Source organism: Gymnodraco acuticeps, unplaced genomic scaffold, assembly GCF_902827175.1.
Source record: "Gymnodraco acuticeps unplaced genomic scaffold, fGymAcu1.1, whole genome shotgun sequence".
Lineage (NCBI taxonomy): Eukaryota > Metazoa > Chordata > Actinopteri > Perciformes > Bathydraconidae > Gymnodraco > Gymnodraco acuticeps.
In genome coordinates this window covers 5,255,541-5,271,010 of record NW_022989799.1, presented here as the reverse complement: position 1 = coordinate 5,271,010, position 15,470 = coordinate 5,255,541, and the positions used below count along the sequence as shown (strand labels likewise).

Here is a 15,470-nt window from a genome sequence, read left to right as displayed (position 1 = left end):
ACATCAAGGCTTTTAGAGATACTTTTGTAACCCTTTCCAGCTTTATGCAAGTCAACAATTCTTAATCGTAGGTCTTCTGAGAGCTCTTTTGTGCGAGGCATGCTTCACATCTGGCAATGCTTCTTAAGAATAGCAAATTCAAAACTGGTGTGTATTTGTTATAGGGCAGGGCAGCTTTAACCAACACCTCCAATCTCGTCTCATTGATTGGACTCCAGGTTGGCTGACTCCTGACTCCAATTAGCTCTTGAAGAAGTCTTTAGCCTAGGGGTTCACATACTTTGTCCACCCTGCACTGTGAATGTTTACATGGTGTGTTCAATAAAAACATGAACACATATAATTGTTTGTGTGGTATTAGTTTAAGCAGACTGTGTTTGTCTATTGTTGTGACTTAGATGAAGATCAGAACACATTTTATGACCAACTTATGCAGAAATCCAGGTAATTCCCAAGGGTTCACATACTTTTTCTTGCAACTGTATATTTAATAGATGTTATTATCCACCTTTTTGTTTTATGTCCTTTTATTTAAAACATTCTTTGAGACTTCATCTTCTGGTTCAAATTTCAATAAATGTAATTTGTATAATCACTCTTTTGTCTTTATTCTACATGAAAATGTTAGAGATTCCATTCAAATCTGTTGATTATTCATATCTTCCTCAGGCTAGGAATAGTATGTCAAATTTGTTATGCTAAATGTATATCATTTTCTCACAGGATATAGAATGAGACAACACAGTTTGTATCCATTGTGTATGAATGCTTCAGCTCTTCAGACCCACATAGTAAGATGTGAGCATGTTCCTAATTAGGTCTGGTCTGTTTAATAAAGAAAATCTGCCACTTTTATATTGTAGAATTAGTTAAATTGAAGCAGTCTTTAATTGTTTGTCCTAAACATAGCAATATATGCTTTTTGAAATGTAACATGTCTTTGAAAAAATAACAGTATACAGTTTATATTGTGTATCACCTTTAGCTTCTAGTTTTTTTAATCTATAAAATAAATAGACAGACAGACACTTTATCAATCCCAAATTGGGAAATTATTTTACAGCATCAGTGTGTTCAGGTGTTCACTGTTCAGGTATTAAAATATTTAAAGTTGGAATAAAGTATAAACTACACAACACAAGTATAATGCACAGCAATCCATAAGTTAAGTCCGATATTTTCATGAAACAGGAGGCAGGAGGCACCAACACAAACGTGGCCGAGTGGACTCCGGAGTTTGCTGCATGAGTTGCACTGTACGATCTGTGGTGTAGTGGGCTGTCACTCAAAAACTGAGTAGCCAATGGGGACACACCCCTGAAAGTCCCGCCCACCTGGGACGTTTGTCAGAATTGAAAACAAAAAATGACGGAGCGCAAACGAGAAGAGCTGCAGCGAGAGCAAAAGTCTGATCATTGAAAAAGAGAACTGCAAACAAAAATATATATTAAAACAAAGAAAAAAGACTTATAGTTTTCATGATTACACAAATGATTTGTTTGCAACTTATAGTTTTATTTTTGAAATTAAATCTATTTTTTCTTGACTATTTTTTCTTTTTTTTCTCTTAAACTCTTAGTTTTGCTTGATTCTGAGAAAGTGTTGCTTTATCTTTATGACACAAAACTAATCCCATATAATCAGGACCCAATATCTTAGCAAGCGAGTGCTGCAACCCCGCTGAAAGACTTTTAAAAAACGTTTGACAAAAGTCCGTTAAATCTCTTATTTGGTCCATTTTGGCTGAGGAAAATAAGCTGCCTCATAATTATGCAAAGCTTTATATAGGGTGTTGATCTCCTTAGGACATACCCTCCGTCATTGAACAAATACACATCCCCTGATGTGCTTAAATCTAATACGCATTGAAGTTTATACAGCTTGGAGTTGGAAAATATGCACAAAAATGATGGTATGGTCAAAATTCACACTTGCCTAATAATTTGCATACAGTGTACTGGCAACAATTGATACACATGTTCATGAAACAGCAGCTCTATACAGTTATAATCACATGGACTGACTGGCTAAAACAAACATGTAAAAGGAAGACCTGGTGACACTCACTGTAGCTGCAGCCAGCGCCTCCTTGTCGTAGTACTTTTTCCTCTCGTACTTGTCCCGGATGAAGACCTCCACTGCTCTAAAGGTCAGGGTTAAGGACAGAAATAATGCACAAAAATATCCAAATCTCCATAATGCAGACCGACAGAAACGTACAGTTTGCTAAAATCCTCACCGACATAAATAAAAAAAGTAGTGATTAGGAGTTTGTACATTTGAATTCCTGGAGAAGATTAGATACAAGAAAAAAACTATTGTGACAGAGTTGAGAAACGTCTGTCATGATTAGGGTGACCAGTGGCCTGTACGACGAAGCCAGTTCAACAGACCCTGGATATGTTTGAGTTATCTGGCTTAACTAACCCTAACAAACGAGATCTCGCTAAGCGGTCCTATGACGCTGGTTATCAACTCAGTAAATCAAGCCAGGGTTTCTCTGTCCGGCTGAGAGCGCGTTCACGTGTAAGAGGTGGGGTTAGCAACATTTGACCAATCACAAACAGGGACAAGCGTACTGACAGCGCAGCGTCATACTTCATGAATGAAAAGTAAACTATAATATTAGATGTGAAAGAAACTTCTGTACAGCAATGCAGAGCCAATGGTCGTGAAATGATGGAAGCTGGATCGTTTTTAGCCAAACACTGTTATTTATTGAGAGAGAAATACAGCCGGAGAGTTCACAAGGCATTTCACATATTGTCATGGAAGCAACCAAATCAACTCTGGAGACAAAGAGAAAATAGCGCCGATACACTCCTTCCAAAGGGGAGGAACCAAGAAAACCCGCGCTTTTACTTAATGATTGCCAGACGTCGGAACAAAGGCACCTTTGTATTGCAACTCCTCATGTGCCCAAACCCCTCACCCCCACAGGAAGTCAGAGGACCTCTTGACCTGTGTCTTCCTGAGGTTACACGCAGGATCACATTACAAGCAGGAGAATCTGTGATTTAACGAAAAGCATATCTTTGTGATTAACAGTTTCTCAGAAAGACTGAGAACCTCTAAATACACAGATCGGATTAAAATATTCTCTGACATTAGACAAATATGAAGAAGTTAAACTTAAACATCCATGACTTAAACACATAATCCAGGATAAAAGCCACATGGTTGCACCTGCAAGGTGAACACAGAGCAGCTGGTTAAAAAAGAAAAAGTGCAGTGTATGAATGCGTAGATGAACAGGTTTATGATATCACTGCCCCATCTAAGACATGAGTGGATCTAACTTTATACACTTGACTCGAGTATTTCGTCAACTTAATGTGTTGTTTTAAATAACACTTCTGCATACAGTATGTGACAATGTAAGTGTTGCATGTCCAGACACGGCTCGAGAAGCTGACACAGATAAGGACATACTGTATATGATATATTATGATATTATATGATCGATGATCTGATTGATGATGTGATATGAATGATAAGTGCGACACGTCGGCGTCTTCTCTGCATACGTGTCACAAGTTAGACACTTATATTATTGTTTGTTTGGTGGCTCATCTAAACTCTCCTGTCATTTCAGATCCTGCTTCGTAGTACAGGCCACAGGTGTCCCGCTTTGTGCGGGACTGCACAGCATTTTTATCATTTGTCCCACACATTTAGCCGATGTCCCGCATTTCATTGACAGTCCTAAACAAGGTTTTATACAAAGGTGTGTAGAAAACGAGAGGGCTATATCATCACCATTAGCTGTGTCAGATGTCAATCAATCAACAGAGAAATGTATTAACTTATGGGTAGCCGGTGGAGGGCGATTCCCAGACAGTTATTGTCAGATTATTTTTAAAATTGCGCACAGAGGTGAATCTGTTTTGAAGCGACACTTCCCCGAAACTCTCAAGAAAGGCCTGGCTCATGAAGAAAATATCGATGTATGGATATATTCCTCCTGAAACCAAAAGAGATGAGGTAACAGCAGCTGATTTAATTAACGTTTAGCACACAGGTCAGCAGACTGTGGTAGTAAGCTAGCTCCGGTCAGTTTTTTATGGTCATAATAATTTGTCATTTCTTTATGGATATTTTACAAATCACTCCCCTTTTAAACTGCATTCTTGTCATATAGTATTTCAGACCAATTTTTCATTTATTCTCTTATGTTTCTTTATAACTATAATGATCATATGAAGGTGTCCCTCAGAAATACTTTATATAAATGGTGATCAAACCATTGGAGACCCACTGAGATAACTTAGACTAAGTTAACTAAACCCTCAAGAGTCCTTTACCTCACCTGAGCCTCTCAGGCTGCATCTCAGGTCGATTATTTTCATTTCCTCGCTCCTCGGTATCATCAGAAGTTGATTTGTCTGCGCCATCTTGAGTACCGTCCCATGGCGCTTATTTCTGCCGGAGGAGCGAGGATCGAGGAGCGAGGAGCGATAATCGAGGAACCACCAGACCATCCTCCGATTAAATCCTCAGATACTCTCCCCGCCCCCTTACTGTGTATCGCTCACTGATTGGACGATGCAGTGCATGCACTGATCTGATGCTTCTTGACATGAGAGCCGTTTCCCAGAGTGAAGAAAACACATGAAACTCACGAGAGTCACTCCTCAGTCTATACTGTGTTTTGTTTCAATTAATGTATCATTTAGTTACAAATATGTGATATATCTGAACAACAAAGTGGTCAAAACATTTCTTATTCATTTATTGGAAACATTTTCATGATCGCTTTTTTTGTTTATACATTTTAAGAATGGCGTTTATCTTTTTTGAGAATGAGTTCTTATTTTATTTAATGTATTTGGGTCTACAACAGATGATACAAATATTTGTGTCAGTAAATGTGTACTAACAGAGTGTGTTTGTGAAAATAACGGGGACAGACCTGGCTGGCGGCGTCATCACAAACGGACGTCGCTTCACGTGACGCTCTGGAAGAAAGGACGTCCCATTGCTCTTAAAACTCATTTCCCTGCTTCTCGTGGTTTCCTTGCATCTCTCCATGCTTCCCTGGTGGGAGGGACTAAACGCAGGGAAACAACGCAAGTGAGGGAAGCAAGGATTCCATTTAATCGACCTGAGAAGTAGCCTGTGTCTGACAGGAGAGGACTCTCCCTTCACGTTGTTGTAAAAACAGCTTCTAATATCTGTTAGCTCAACAACAACAATCTCCGGTACCGGTGCTCTCGCTCAAACAAAATGCGCTCGTGCCACACACACAGAGCCGAGCTTGAATGAAACACCCAGAAGTATTTGTACTGTACTGTATCATATCATTTTCGAATCAATCGTTTTTCAAATTAAAATAAAATACATACATTTCTTGGGGTTGCTTAGCAGTTGCTAGGCCAAATGTTGGTGTTGCTGTAGCAACTGCAAGCTACCGCCTGGCGCCGCCCCCGAAACCAAAGTAAAGCGTTGTTATTCATATTTATGAACTAATAGTTTAATAGAAATGTTCTTCTTAAGGGTTAGATAGACATTATATATACATCTAATCTAGCTCTTAGCAATGCAGTAACATGTCCCGCAAAAACGTCCTATTTGTCCCACATGTTGCTTGTTGGCACGTGGTCACCCTAGTCATGATATGATATGTGTTTTTCCTGCCCTCCCTCCCCAGCTTTGTCTTGTTCTTGTTATAAGTTCTGAATGTGTATACGTTTTCTGTTAGTGTTTGTTAGATCCTTGTGTGTTGTTATCTGTAAAGTTCTTCCCCCATTTGCATGTTGGTCCACCACGCTCCGCCTGCAAGAGACAAGATCTCCAAAACAAAACAAGAGCATCAGTTGTTTGTTTGTTTAGAAAAATGGCTGGATGTAGGTTTCTATCAAAACCCACAAGCTTTCGCTTCCAATCAAACCTTAATAATGGTGGCAAAAGATTGGGAAAGGTTCATGTGAAACCTTTGTGTAACAGTGATTTAATGGTTTAATGGATTTGAGAACTTGGCACACAAACCAATTTTTGGCCGTCTGTCAATATGGAGCCATTGGTTGGAGTTATAGACTGTAGCGTCTGTCTAGTTTTAGAAGTGATTCTGTACTGTCTGCACTTTTCGGCCCTGATGTCGGCAAAATAAATCACTCCGATTGGCTGTTCCGATTAAGCAGTACTCATAGTGCACTGCAATTTGCCATACAGATGCACTTATGCACTCAAAATAGCAAACGTAAGTAAAGAAGTTCACACATTCAGACACAGCATTGCTGTTTATATCTGGATTCCCGCCTGACAGACTTGCACACACACAAATGGCAATTCAAACACATCACTCTTACATTCAGGCACTACATGGAGGCTAATCCCGAGACTCTTATCTGCCTATTTTCAGCAGCAATGCTTCTGTCAGATAGAGTAAGAGACTTCAAAAGATTGAAAAATGATGACCACCGGCACGAGCCGAGCCGCGAGATAGAAGAGGCAGGCTGCTGAGCTGCATCTCAAACACAGAGCATTTATAACTGTTGATTGGAAACAGCAGAACAGATAGGAGGCTACGCTACGGCAGCACATCACTATAGCCACTGTAGGATGAATGAACAAAATCACATGGTGGAGCCATACAAGCAGTACTCGAGTTGAGGGGGGATGAGGGGGGATGGCATCCCCCCTGAAATAAAAATGGTCAAAATCATCCCCCTTCTAAAACTACCATTCCCCCTTTCCATCCCTTATGTAATTTTATCAATGAACGTGGAACTGGTATTACTGCTATTTCAACATTAATTTTGCGCATATTGAGTAAAATACTGTGGGCGATGGAGCATGCACACACGCAATGACATTTTTACCAAGTCACTGACGCTATACTATGCGAGTGCCCTAGAGGGCGCCGTGATGCGCCTGTTTAATCGATGCCAGAAGCGCAGGTAACAGGTAACGGTCATCACAATGGCCAAGCAACAGGAGGACAACGCGATCTGAGGGACTTCATATTTAAAAATACTAAAAATAATATTTCAGGTAAGTCAAGAATCAGTAATCTTAGTCATTACTCATTACTTTAGTCACCAAAGGTGGAATCTATAGACATAAGCAGCAATAACAACTTAGTTTGGAGTTTAGCTACGTTTTTCTCTCGTGTTAGCTAGCTGGTAAGACTCAAAACTGTTGATGAAATGATACCACCAGCACCAGAAGAGCTGAAACCCCTCCTTCAAGCAATGAACACTCTGATCATCTCCACAGCTGAGTGTGAACGTGGGTTTAGTCAAATTAACATTTTAACCACAACTAGAAGCTCCCTGGAGGTAAAAAGCATGTCAGCCTTGCTTTTCATCAAGTGTGTTGGCCCTCCACTGAACAAGTTCAGACCAGAGGTATATGTCAAGACTTGGCTTCAAAGCCATTGCTTAGCTAACAATCCGAAAGCAAGAGCCAGAAAAATTGAGACCAAAAAGCATGATTATGAAAATCTTTGGAAACTTCTATGAGATGGGGGAGAGTGGAGTAGGCAGCCATTGACAACATTGGTCCTATTTTGTATTATCTGTATAATCTTTTAATATATTTTCATATTTTGTAAACAATTTCAATTTGCACTTAATGCCTTGTTAAAAAAAGTAACATTGGGAATGTTAACACAAAATATTTGTATTTGAACTGCAATAAAATGATGACGGATCAATTTTTTTCCTCACATTTTTCATGAAGAATTTACATAATGATTTAATTAATTATGATACAAATGTAACCCTTTAGATACTAGTTTTGATCGTATACCAGTAACTGCTTTTTTGAAAAAATACACTATAATTCAATATTCTAAAAACTATTTTGACTTTATTATTAGTATAATCAGTTGATCCATCTGAATAATACATGAGGGACTGTTAACCTACGAGATTTGTACCATAGATTTCCATTATAACCACATTTTTGTATTCCCTCCCCCCCTTTAAATTAAAGTGAAAAAAAGATTTTGCACTGCATTTGACCCTAAATGTTAGTGGTGCCATGGCAGCCCGGGGACCGACTCTAATTCTGAGGTGCCTTGGTCAAGAGCAATGAAAGGAGTATCTGAACATCCATAACATGCATGTTGTTTTAGGAGTATAATAATGATCTTTATGCTGGTTGGTCTCCCATCCTCTGCGGGCTATCAGCACAAATTATGTCCCCATATGATAAAATCCACCATCCCCCCTGATTTTTTTTTACAACTTGAGTACTGCATACAAGCCAGACACTAAATGAAGTATCATTTTCATAGTTAATCTTCACCATATTCTTTTCAATATCTCAACACAAATGTATGGATGTCAGCAATTAAAAGGGAACTGGTTGTAAAAATGCCACTAAGGACATTTGGGTATCTTTGCATGACAACAATATTAATGAATTTAGATACTCTTTGAGAAACATTCTAGAATTGTTAGAGAACTGGTGCGGTACTGGTTCCGAACACGCTGATTGCTTGGCTCCTGTAATTGCTTTTTGGAGATTTATTGCAAACTGCGTCTTGAAAAATCCAACACATGATTGTGTTGGTGGTGTTTTTCCTACATGTTAATACTTTTTAAATACTTTTAAAATACTAAAATGGACACAGCTACAGCTACGATCAAGTATAAGTGCCACTGTAGGATTTACCTGCCGATAAACAAACAAAAGCTTGAGCACTCGTGAAAAAAATAAATAGAGAAATTGAAGATTTAAACCCTATTTGCCTTTTGTTGTCTCTCAACACGAGAGTTTGTTGTGCATTACTGAGACATGGCTGAACCGGACTCTTTGGTTCCAAACTTAACAATTCCCCGTGGTGCAAGCCGTCAGAGACAAACAGAGTACCCAGAAGAAAGGGGGAGGACTTGCTGTCTTTATTAATAACAGATGCTGTAACCCTGGCCATGTGACTGTAAAAGACCGCATATGTACCCCTGACATACTGTAGAGCTGTTGCCTGTGAGTTTCCATACGGGGACAGCTTTGATGTAACATAAACCTTTACATTGATTGGAAGAAAACCACAATCCGTAATTTGAAGCTACGTTGCTATCGTCGCAGTTCTAGCCGTTGCTCATTCTCCAGACACATTTTTCTTAGCGGAAGAAAGAAAAGCATACAAGTTCAACTCTATTGTATACTGATGTAGCAAATATGGACAGGGAATCAAACTCAATATTTCATTTGCATACATAGCACAGTAACTAACAGGGCCTATATGATGTGAGTATGAACACAGGAGCACACTCTGAGGAGGTTGCTCCTCTAATCCTGCCTCTGTTATCTGCTGTTTTCAGCAGATAACAGAGCTGCTGTCGGAACGACTAATGGACTTCAAAAGAGTGAAGAATGATGACCACCCGCACCAATGGGCCTGCCAGATACAACGGAGGCTATTACAGCCGTATTTCAAATAGATTATTTGTTGTGCAGTCTGCTGGTGGAAATATGAACATATGCTCCTGTGTTAACCACACAGCTGTCTCGTCTTGTATCGAGGAAAAGGACAAACTGGATAACGCTGTTTCACCGCTGTAGGCGCAGATACTGTCAGAGGTGTCCTGATTTAATGTGCTGAATGGCGCTGACTGAGCGGAGCCTGTCAGGTCTTATTTGCTGCTGGAAATGAGCAGAGATGTGCTGAGTCGCTGAATTTTGATGACGACAATGAGTTGGATTTGACAAAGCAATTTCTGTACTGTTGACACAGGAAAAGATCCAGTGCAGCAGTGATTTCAGGTAGTATTTCCATTAGCATACTGGTAAGTTCATCATTTATCATTTGGTATTGACTATAGTCTATAGAAGTAGAGGAACTAAGGTCCCTAAAAGTTAAAGTAACCCTAGCTGAGGTAGAACAAAGCCCAACCATGTGTTTTCATTACTTTATTTTGTGTAGTTCTTTAAATGGATGGTTGCATCAAAATATTTTACTGCAAAACTATTATTTTTGGTCGATGTTTGGACCTTCCTATAACCAGAAACAGTGAAAATGTATTATTTTCTAAAAGCAGGAGCCACACAGGAAGGATACTGGTCTGTCTGTGGACGCTTGAAGTTCTCTGGTAGGTGAGCTTCGTACAGCAGCTTTGCCCTTCTGTTGCTCATGTCCACCATACTCTGCAAGGAGACAAGTACAAGGTTAGGACAGTCCTAACATGCTATCATGTGATGAATGAGACATCTGATTGGCAACAGACAGTTCCCTGTTGAAAAATAATGCATTTGTGAATCAAACGATGGGAGTCTAGAAGTTCCCACACAAAAACGCAGCGAGGTTCATGCACAAAAATCAGTTTGTAAATGCACATTCAACAATAAATGGATTTCTATTTGTTTAAAACAAGATATGTATGTGTTGAACATATATATATATGAAATTGTGAAATTTATTTTTATATAGGTCGATTTTTACATTTATATAGAATGATTAATATTTGTGTGTGCACTGAAAATTGTTTTTGTGGAGAGAGACATGTCTATATTTAAATCCAGGATTAAATGTGTGAATCCTTCTGTGTGCATTGATTTATTTCTAGACTGATCTGACTCAATAGAGCAGCAGAGTTAAAATGATATATGTGTTGTTAATACTAGCAGGGCAAAAGGTAAAATCCCTTAGAGAACATTTCAAACACAGTAAGTTTTTCATTCATCTCATTTGCATTCGACTCAACTTCCCGCCAACTCCTTTCCATGCACGCTCTCACACAGGGTCATGGACACACTGGCTGCATGTGTGGAGGATAAATTAAGAGGAGGGTGATAAATGGGGCGTTGATAGGAGAAGTGGAGGAGACCGAGTCGGAATAATCAGCCATCCAGAATTAATTAGTCATTGAAAACAGCGATTAACATTCAGAGTGAGATCCTTTCCACTCTCAGTCAGCTGATGGATAGGAACACACACACACACACACACACACACACACACACACACACACACACACACACACACACACACACACACACACACACACACACACACACACACACACACACACACACACACACACACACACACACACACACACACACACACCACACACACACACACACACACACACACACACACACACACACACACACACACACACACACACACACACACACACAACACACACACACACACACACACACACACACACACACACACACACACACACACACACACACACACACACACACACACACACACACACACACACACACACAATGCTCAGGTGACACACAAATTATTGTGTAATTAAATCAATGAGACATGCTAGTTACCCACAAAAAACACCTTTACAGAGTAATTACAGTAATCTATATTCCTTAAGCATGGCCGTGTGTTCCCATGTGTGTTGTTAAGCAAGCATGATGAGCATTAGTACTCCAGTACATGATTTTAATGCGAGTATTCATTCAACCTATTGTCCTTATTGTCATGTTCACATAATTATGTATTACATCTTGCGTCCACCAAAATCTATTCAGTTCATCTTTGGGTCTAAACGTTTTTTTTGCAAAATGTAAAGACATTTCCTCCACGAGTTGCAGAGATGTTGTGTTCGCATTTACACAACCATTGCCATGCTTTGGGTAATACAAAGATAAGGCCTAAGTCTGCACCATAAAAGGTCATGCTGCAGCTCATGTCCTATTTTAACCATGGATTTACAGATAGAAAAAAAACGTCTAAATGGGATTATAATTAGGGCAATCATTACATCATAACATAATATAATACACTGTTATCACTATTTGACTATGAAGGTAAGAAGAAAGGGAACGTTTTCTCATAAAAAGGGTCAATTTGGTTTTAAGAGTTGTACATGCAAAAGGAAATCAATGCATTTTAGTGAGCGGTGTCTTCGGAATTTGCACCGAAAATGCAGTGAAACTTAAAAGTTCAATTGCCAACACACCATTCATATTTCTTTTTAACCGGGAATGAGGCAGAAAATGGTGTTGAGAACAAAGAAAATCTATTTTTTCTTTTAATCACAGAGATGCTAAATCTACATTATCACATTAAGGATAAGGTCGATTCACATGAGGAAGGATCAAATACAACATCCACGATTATTACCGGCACTGTTTTCATCTTGAGTGTCTATGAGTTTACGTAAGCATTTAAAAAGTTAAACATGTTTTCCCAGCTCTATAGGTAGTATATGTTAGGTATTTGGTAGTGATTAAATATTGATTTATTATCAAGTATTTTGAGTGTTTATTTTATACAAAGACTGTATTGGTTTGTACTTCAATCTCCAGGGAGCCTGAAACTTGACAGGTAAGTTTCTGAAGATGGTCCGAGCATCTCTACGCCCCTGGCCCCATTTGGATTTACAGCTGGTGTGATCTCATCTCCAAATGGTCTCTAGGTACAGATGACTTTAGATCCCCAGGTAACACCAACCCGTGGCAAAAGCGCTTTGGAATGTTTTGTGAGTTTTACCTGGATCTGCTCAGGTGTCCACTGGTCCAGATTGACAGATTTCACTCTGGAGATGTGGACACCCAGGTTGCGATGGATGCCGGCACAGCGGATACACATGAACACACCGAGGTTCCATGATGCCCATCGAGGACCTGGAATGGGAAAGAAAGGGAAACAGATAGAAAAAGTGAGATGTGCTTTAAAGATTCAATGTTCAATTTGTTATGTGACGTTCCTGCTGCGTTACTCACTAGCATTTGGTGAGCTACAGACGAGACTTCCAGCCCAACATTTTAAATTCAGTATTGCAATTGCCTTTTTCATTCAAATCCAATTGATGGGAGTGAAAGAACAGCAGGACTTGATGAATTCAAACGTGTGTGAACTTTGAAAATCTTCACCAAACGCAGTCCATCAAAAATGTGTTTAGAAATTCAAAAAGTAACCTCCATAAACTGGACAAACTATTTGACTGACAAGGGATTTTGTAATGCTTTGAAAAAGAATGCATGTGCAATACACAATCAGAGATGAACAGGAACTCAGGAAGTTAATAGGAAAAAGATAAAATCCAAATAGAACAAATATGTCTAGCTTTAAAAACCTAGTTTAATAGAACGGACATAGACCTACTTCAGCTAAATGTTATCCTGAGATATTTTGAAGATGTTCTTATCAAAATGCTTGGGAAGTTGTATCCCAAAATCTCTTCAATGCATTTTAAATTGGATTTAACATAAAGGACATTGTGTAGTCTGTGTAATTTAAAGGTCCCCTATTATACTCTTCTTCATCAATATATTATAGGTCTCAGATATATACAAAATATGTCCCTGAAGAGTTTGGCTCCAAACACCAAACAGATCATTGTAGCATCCCATAATCCCCTCTGTTTCAGCCCTGTTTCCAAAGTGCTGATTCTCTGTCTGTTACTTTGGATGAAAATAAGGAGCCCCTCCCCACGCCCCTCTGAGAGAGATTTGGTTACAAAGAACACAATGGAGGAGATTGGAGGGGGGGGGGGTTACCTTGGTTGCTGAAGAAGAGAAGAACCTCCGGGCAGAACAAGAGTCGCTTTCACACCAAGTACTTTGCCGTACTTAGGCCCCGGCCACACAAGGACGAAAACGGCTAAACGCATAGGATTAACGCAAACGCAAAAAAGCCTCCGTCCACACGCAATATTCACCAGATAGTGTCTGTCCACACGAGACAGCTCCGTTTAGCTCCAACCGCTGGAGAAGCTGCAGTACATATGCAGGAGCCTGTACGTGGCGCTGTAACTTCCTCCACAAAAGCAGCGAAGAAGTAAGGTTGTCCTTCTGTTTATTCTCCGCGGTGGGGGCCGAGGGAACCGGGCAGAGTTTCTCACCAGTCAACGTGTATTAAAGTTTAAATCTTCCGACAAAATTATAAAAGTGCCGGTCAAAGGTTTTCTTTGTTATTTATTGAGCTTTAAAACAAATGAATAATGACTCTATATAATATAATAATAAAATACATTGAGCCTCTCTTTTTCCTCCCTCTCTTTGGACAGCGTCAGTGTCTGTCTCATGCAGCAGCTGATCCAGTAATGAGTGACCCGGCCGACAGTAAAAATAAACATATTTATAACTAGTTTAGGTAGTTTGAGAGGTGTCTCCGTCCTGTCAGATTAGACTTCACTCGCGTTTATGTCCATATCGAGAGAAAGATAAATAATCTGAATTCAGTGTGCAGTTTACTTTGACGCGGGGGTGAGCAGCAGAGGTGGGGAGAGGCGGGGCTATTGCCTCATGATTATCAGAAAATGATCGTATAGGGCGTACACACGGAGCCGTTTGACCCCCCAGAGCGTTGCGTATGCCGTTCTATCCACCTTGGGACCCGTTATCGTTTCCGCAGTCGTTTAGTGCCGTATTCGGTCGTCCTCGTGTGGCCGAACGGTCTATATGACACTAAACAGTAACGCAAACGACCGTTTTCGTCCTCGTGTGGCCGGGGTCTTAGTGCCCAGCACTTAGTGCCCAGCACTTAGTGCCCCCATGGAACTAAGTTACAGATCACGTTCACACCGCAATAAGTTCCCTGAGGGAAGATTAGGCAAATGAAGCTGCTGACGTCACTTCTTCTTCTTCTGCTTTTGGTTTACTGGCAGGCCGCAAACAACTTCACGGCGTATACTGCCACCCGAAGTCCCCGGCCGGAAGTCCCCGGAGTTGGGGACTGGCTTCCGAGTAAATCGCCAGAGCGCCGACACCTCCTCATCTCCACCGCTTCCATGGTTTTTTTTGTGTTGCCATAATTTATTCTCTATCCGTTGGTGCACGGGGCTAATGCTAATGCCAGCAAATACAATGGCGGCTTTAAAAGAGTTTTACGGGGCGTGGTTTGCAATTCGCCCAGACAATCAGAAATTGGTACTTTTTTCTCCCTAGGATAGTACCACCTCTCTAGCAGGCACTAAAAATGGGGGTAAACATTCTCTGAACTAAGTTCTCTTTTTGGTGTGAACGCAAAATTCCAGGCACTATCGGATCTAAACGGGAAAAGTACGGGAAAAAGTACTCCGGTGTGAACGCGCCTAAGGATAACATTGTATTCCTGTTGTCACCGATGTCAGTTGAAAAGAGCCATGGACATTTTTAATAACATCACAAGCAACTGACGCAAGTCTGATATCAACCTTTTTGTTGAGTGCTATTGTTGATATTTTGAGACAACAGCTTTCTCAAACCTTTACTACAGTAGATCAGGATAAAATATAAAAGACACTAAAACCATCTAAAGTTTTGCGCATCGATGATTTTAGAATAAGTTATATGCGTTTCCTTACCAAAACACAGGAGCATGAAGTATCCTCAACCCTATTCATGTTAAGTGGTCACACACACCTTTCGATGTAGTGTTTTTTTTCTTCTTGGTTCACACATTGTTAAACAATTTTCATTTGAACAATCTATAAGAAGGCAGTTTGAGAATTGGTAATTTGTTAGCCATAATTGTTACTCTCCAGATCAAATCACTACTTGTTAAGTCCAACCCGGCCAACAGCCTCAGTCTTTGGAACAATATAATCCTATCATGTATT

At 40.0% G+C, this 15,470-nt stretch overlaps 1 protein-coding gene across 3 annotated transcripts in view; it reads right to left on the bottom strand.

Moving 5' to 3' along the window:
- LOC117551287 (stromal membrane-associated protein 1-like) overlaps positions 1 to 15,470 on the bottom strand; it is a 165,328-nt gene that overhangs the window by 123,239 nt on the left and 26,619 nt on the right. For all 3 annotated transcript variants that reach the window (XM_034224111.1, XM_034224101.1, XM_034224120.1), the window contains exons 2-4: positions 12,419 to 12,552; positions 10,010 to 10,095; positions 2,068 to 2,143 (exon numbers count right to left, since the gene is read on the bottom strand). In XM_034224111.1, the coding sequence (XP_034080002.1) occupies positions 2,068 to 2,143; positions 10,010 to 10,095; positions 12,419 to 12,552 (296 nt within the window). The remainder of the gene's footprint in view (positions 1 to 2,067; positions 2,144 to 10,009; positions 10,096 to 12,418; positions 12,553 to 15,470) is intronic.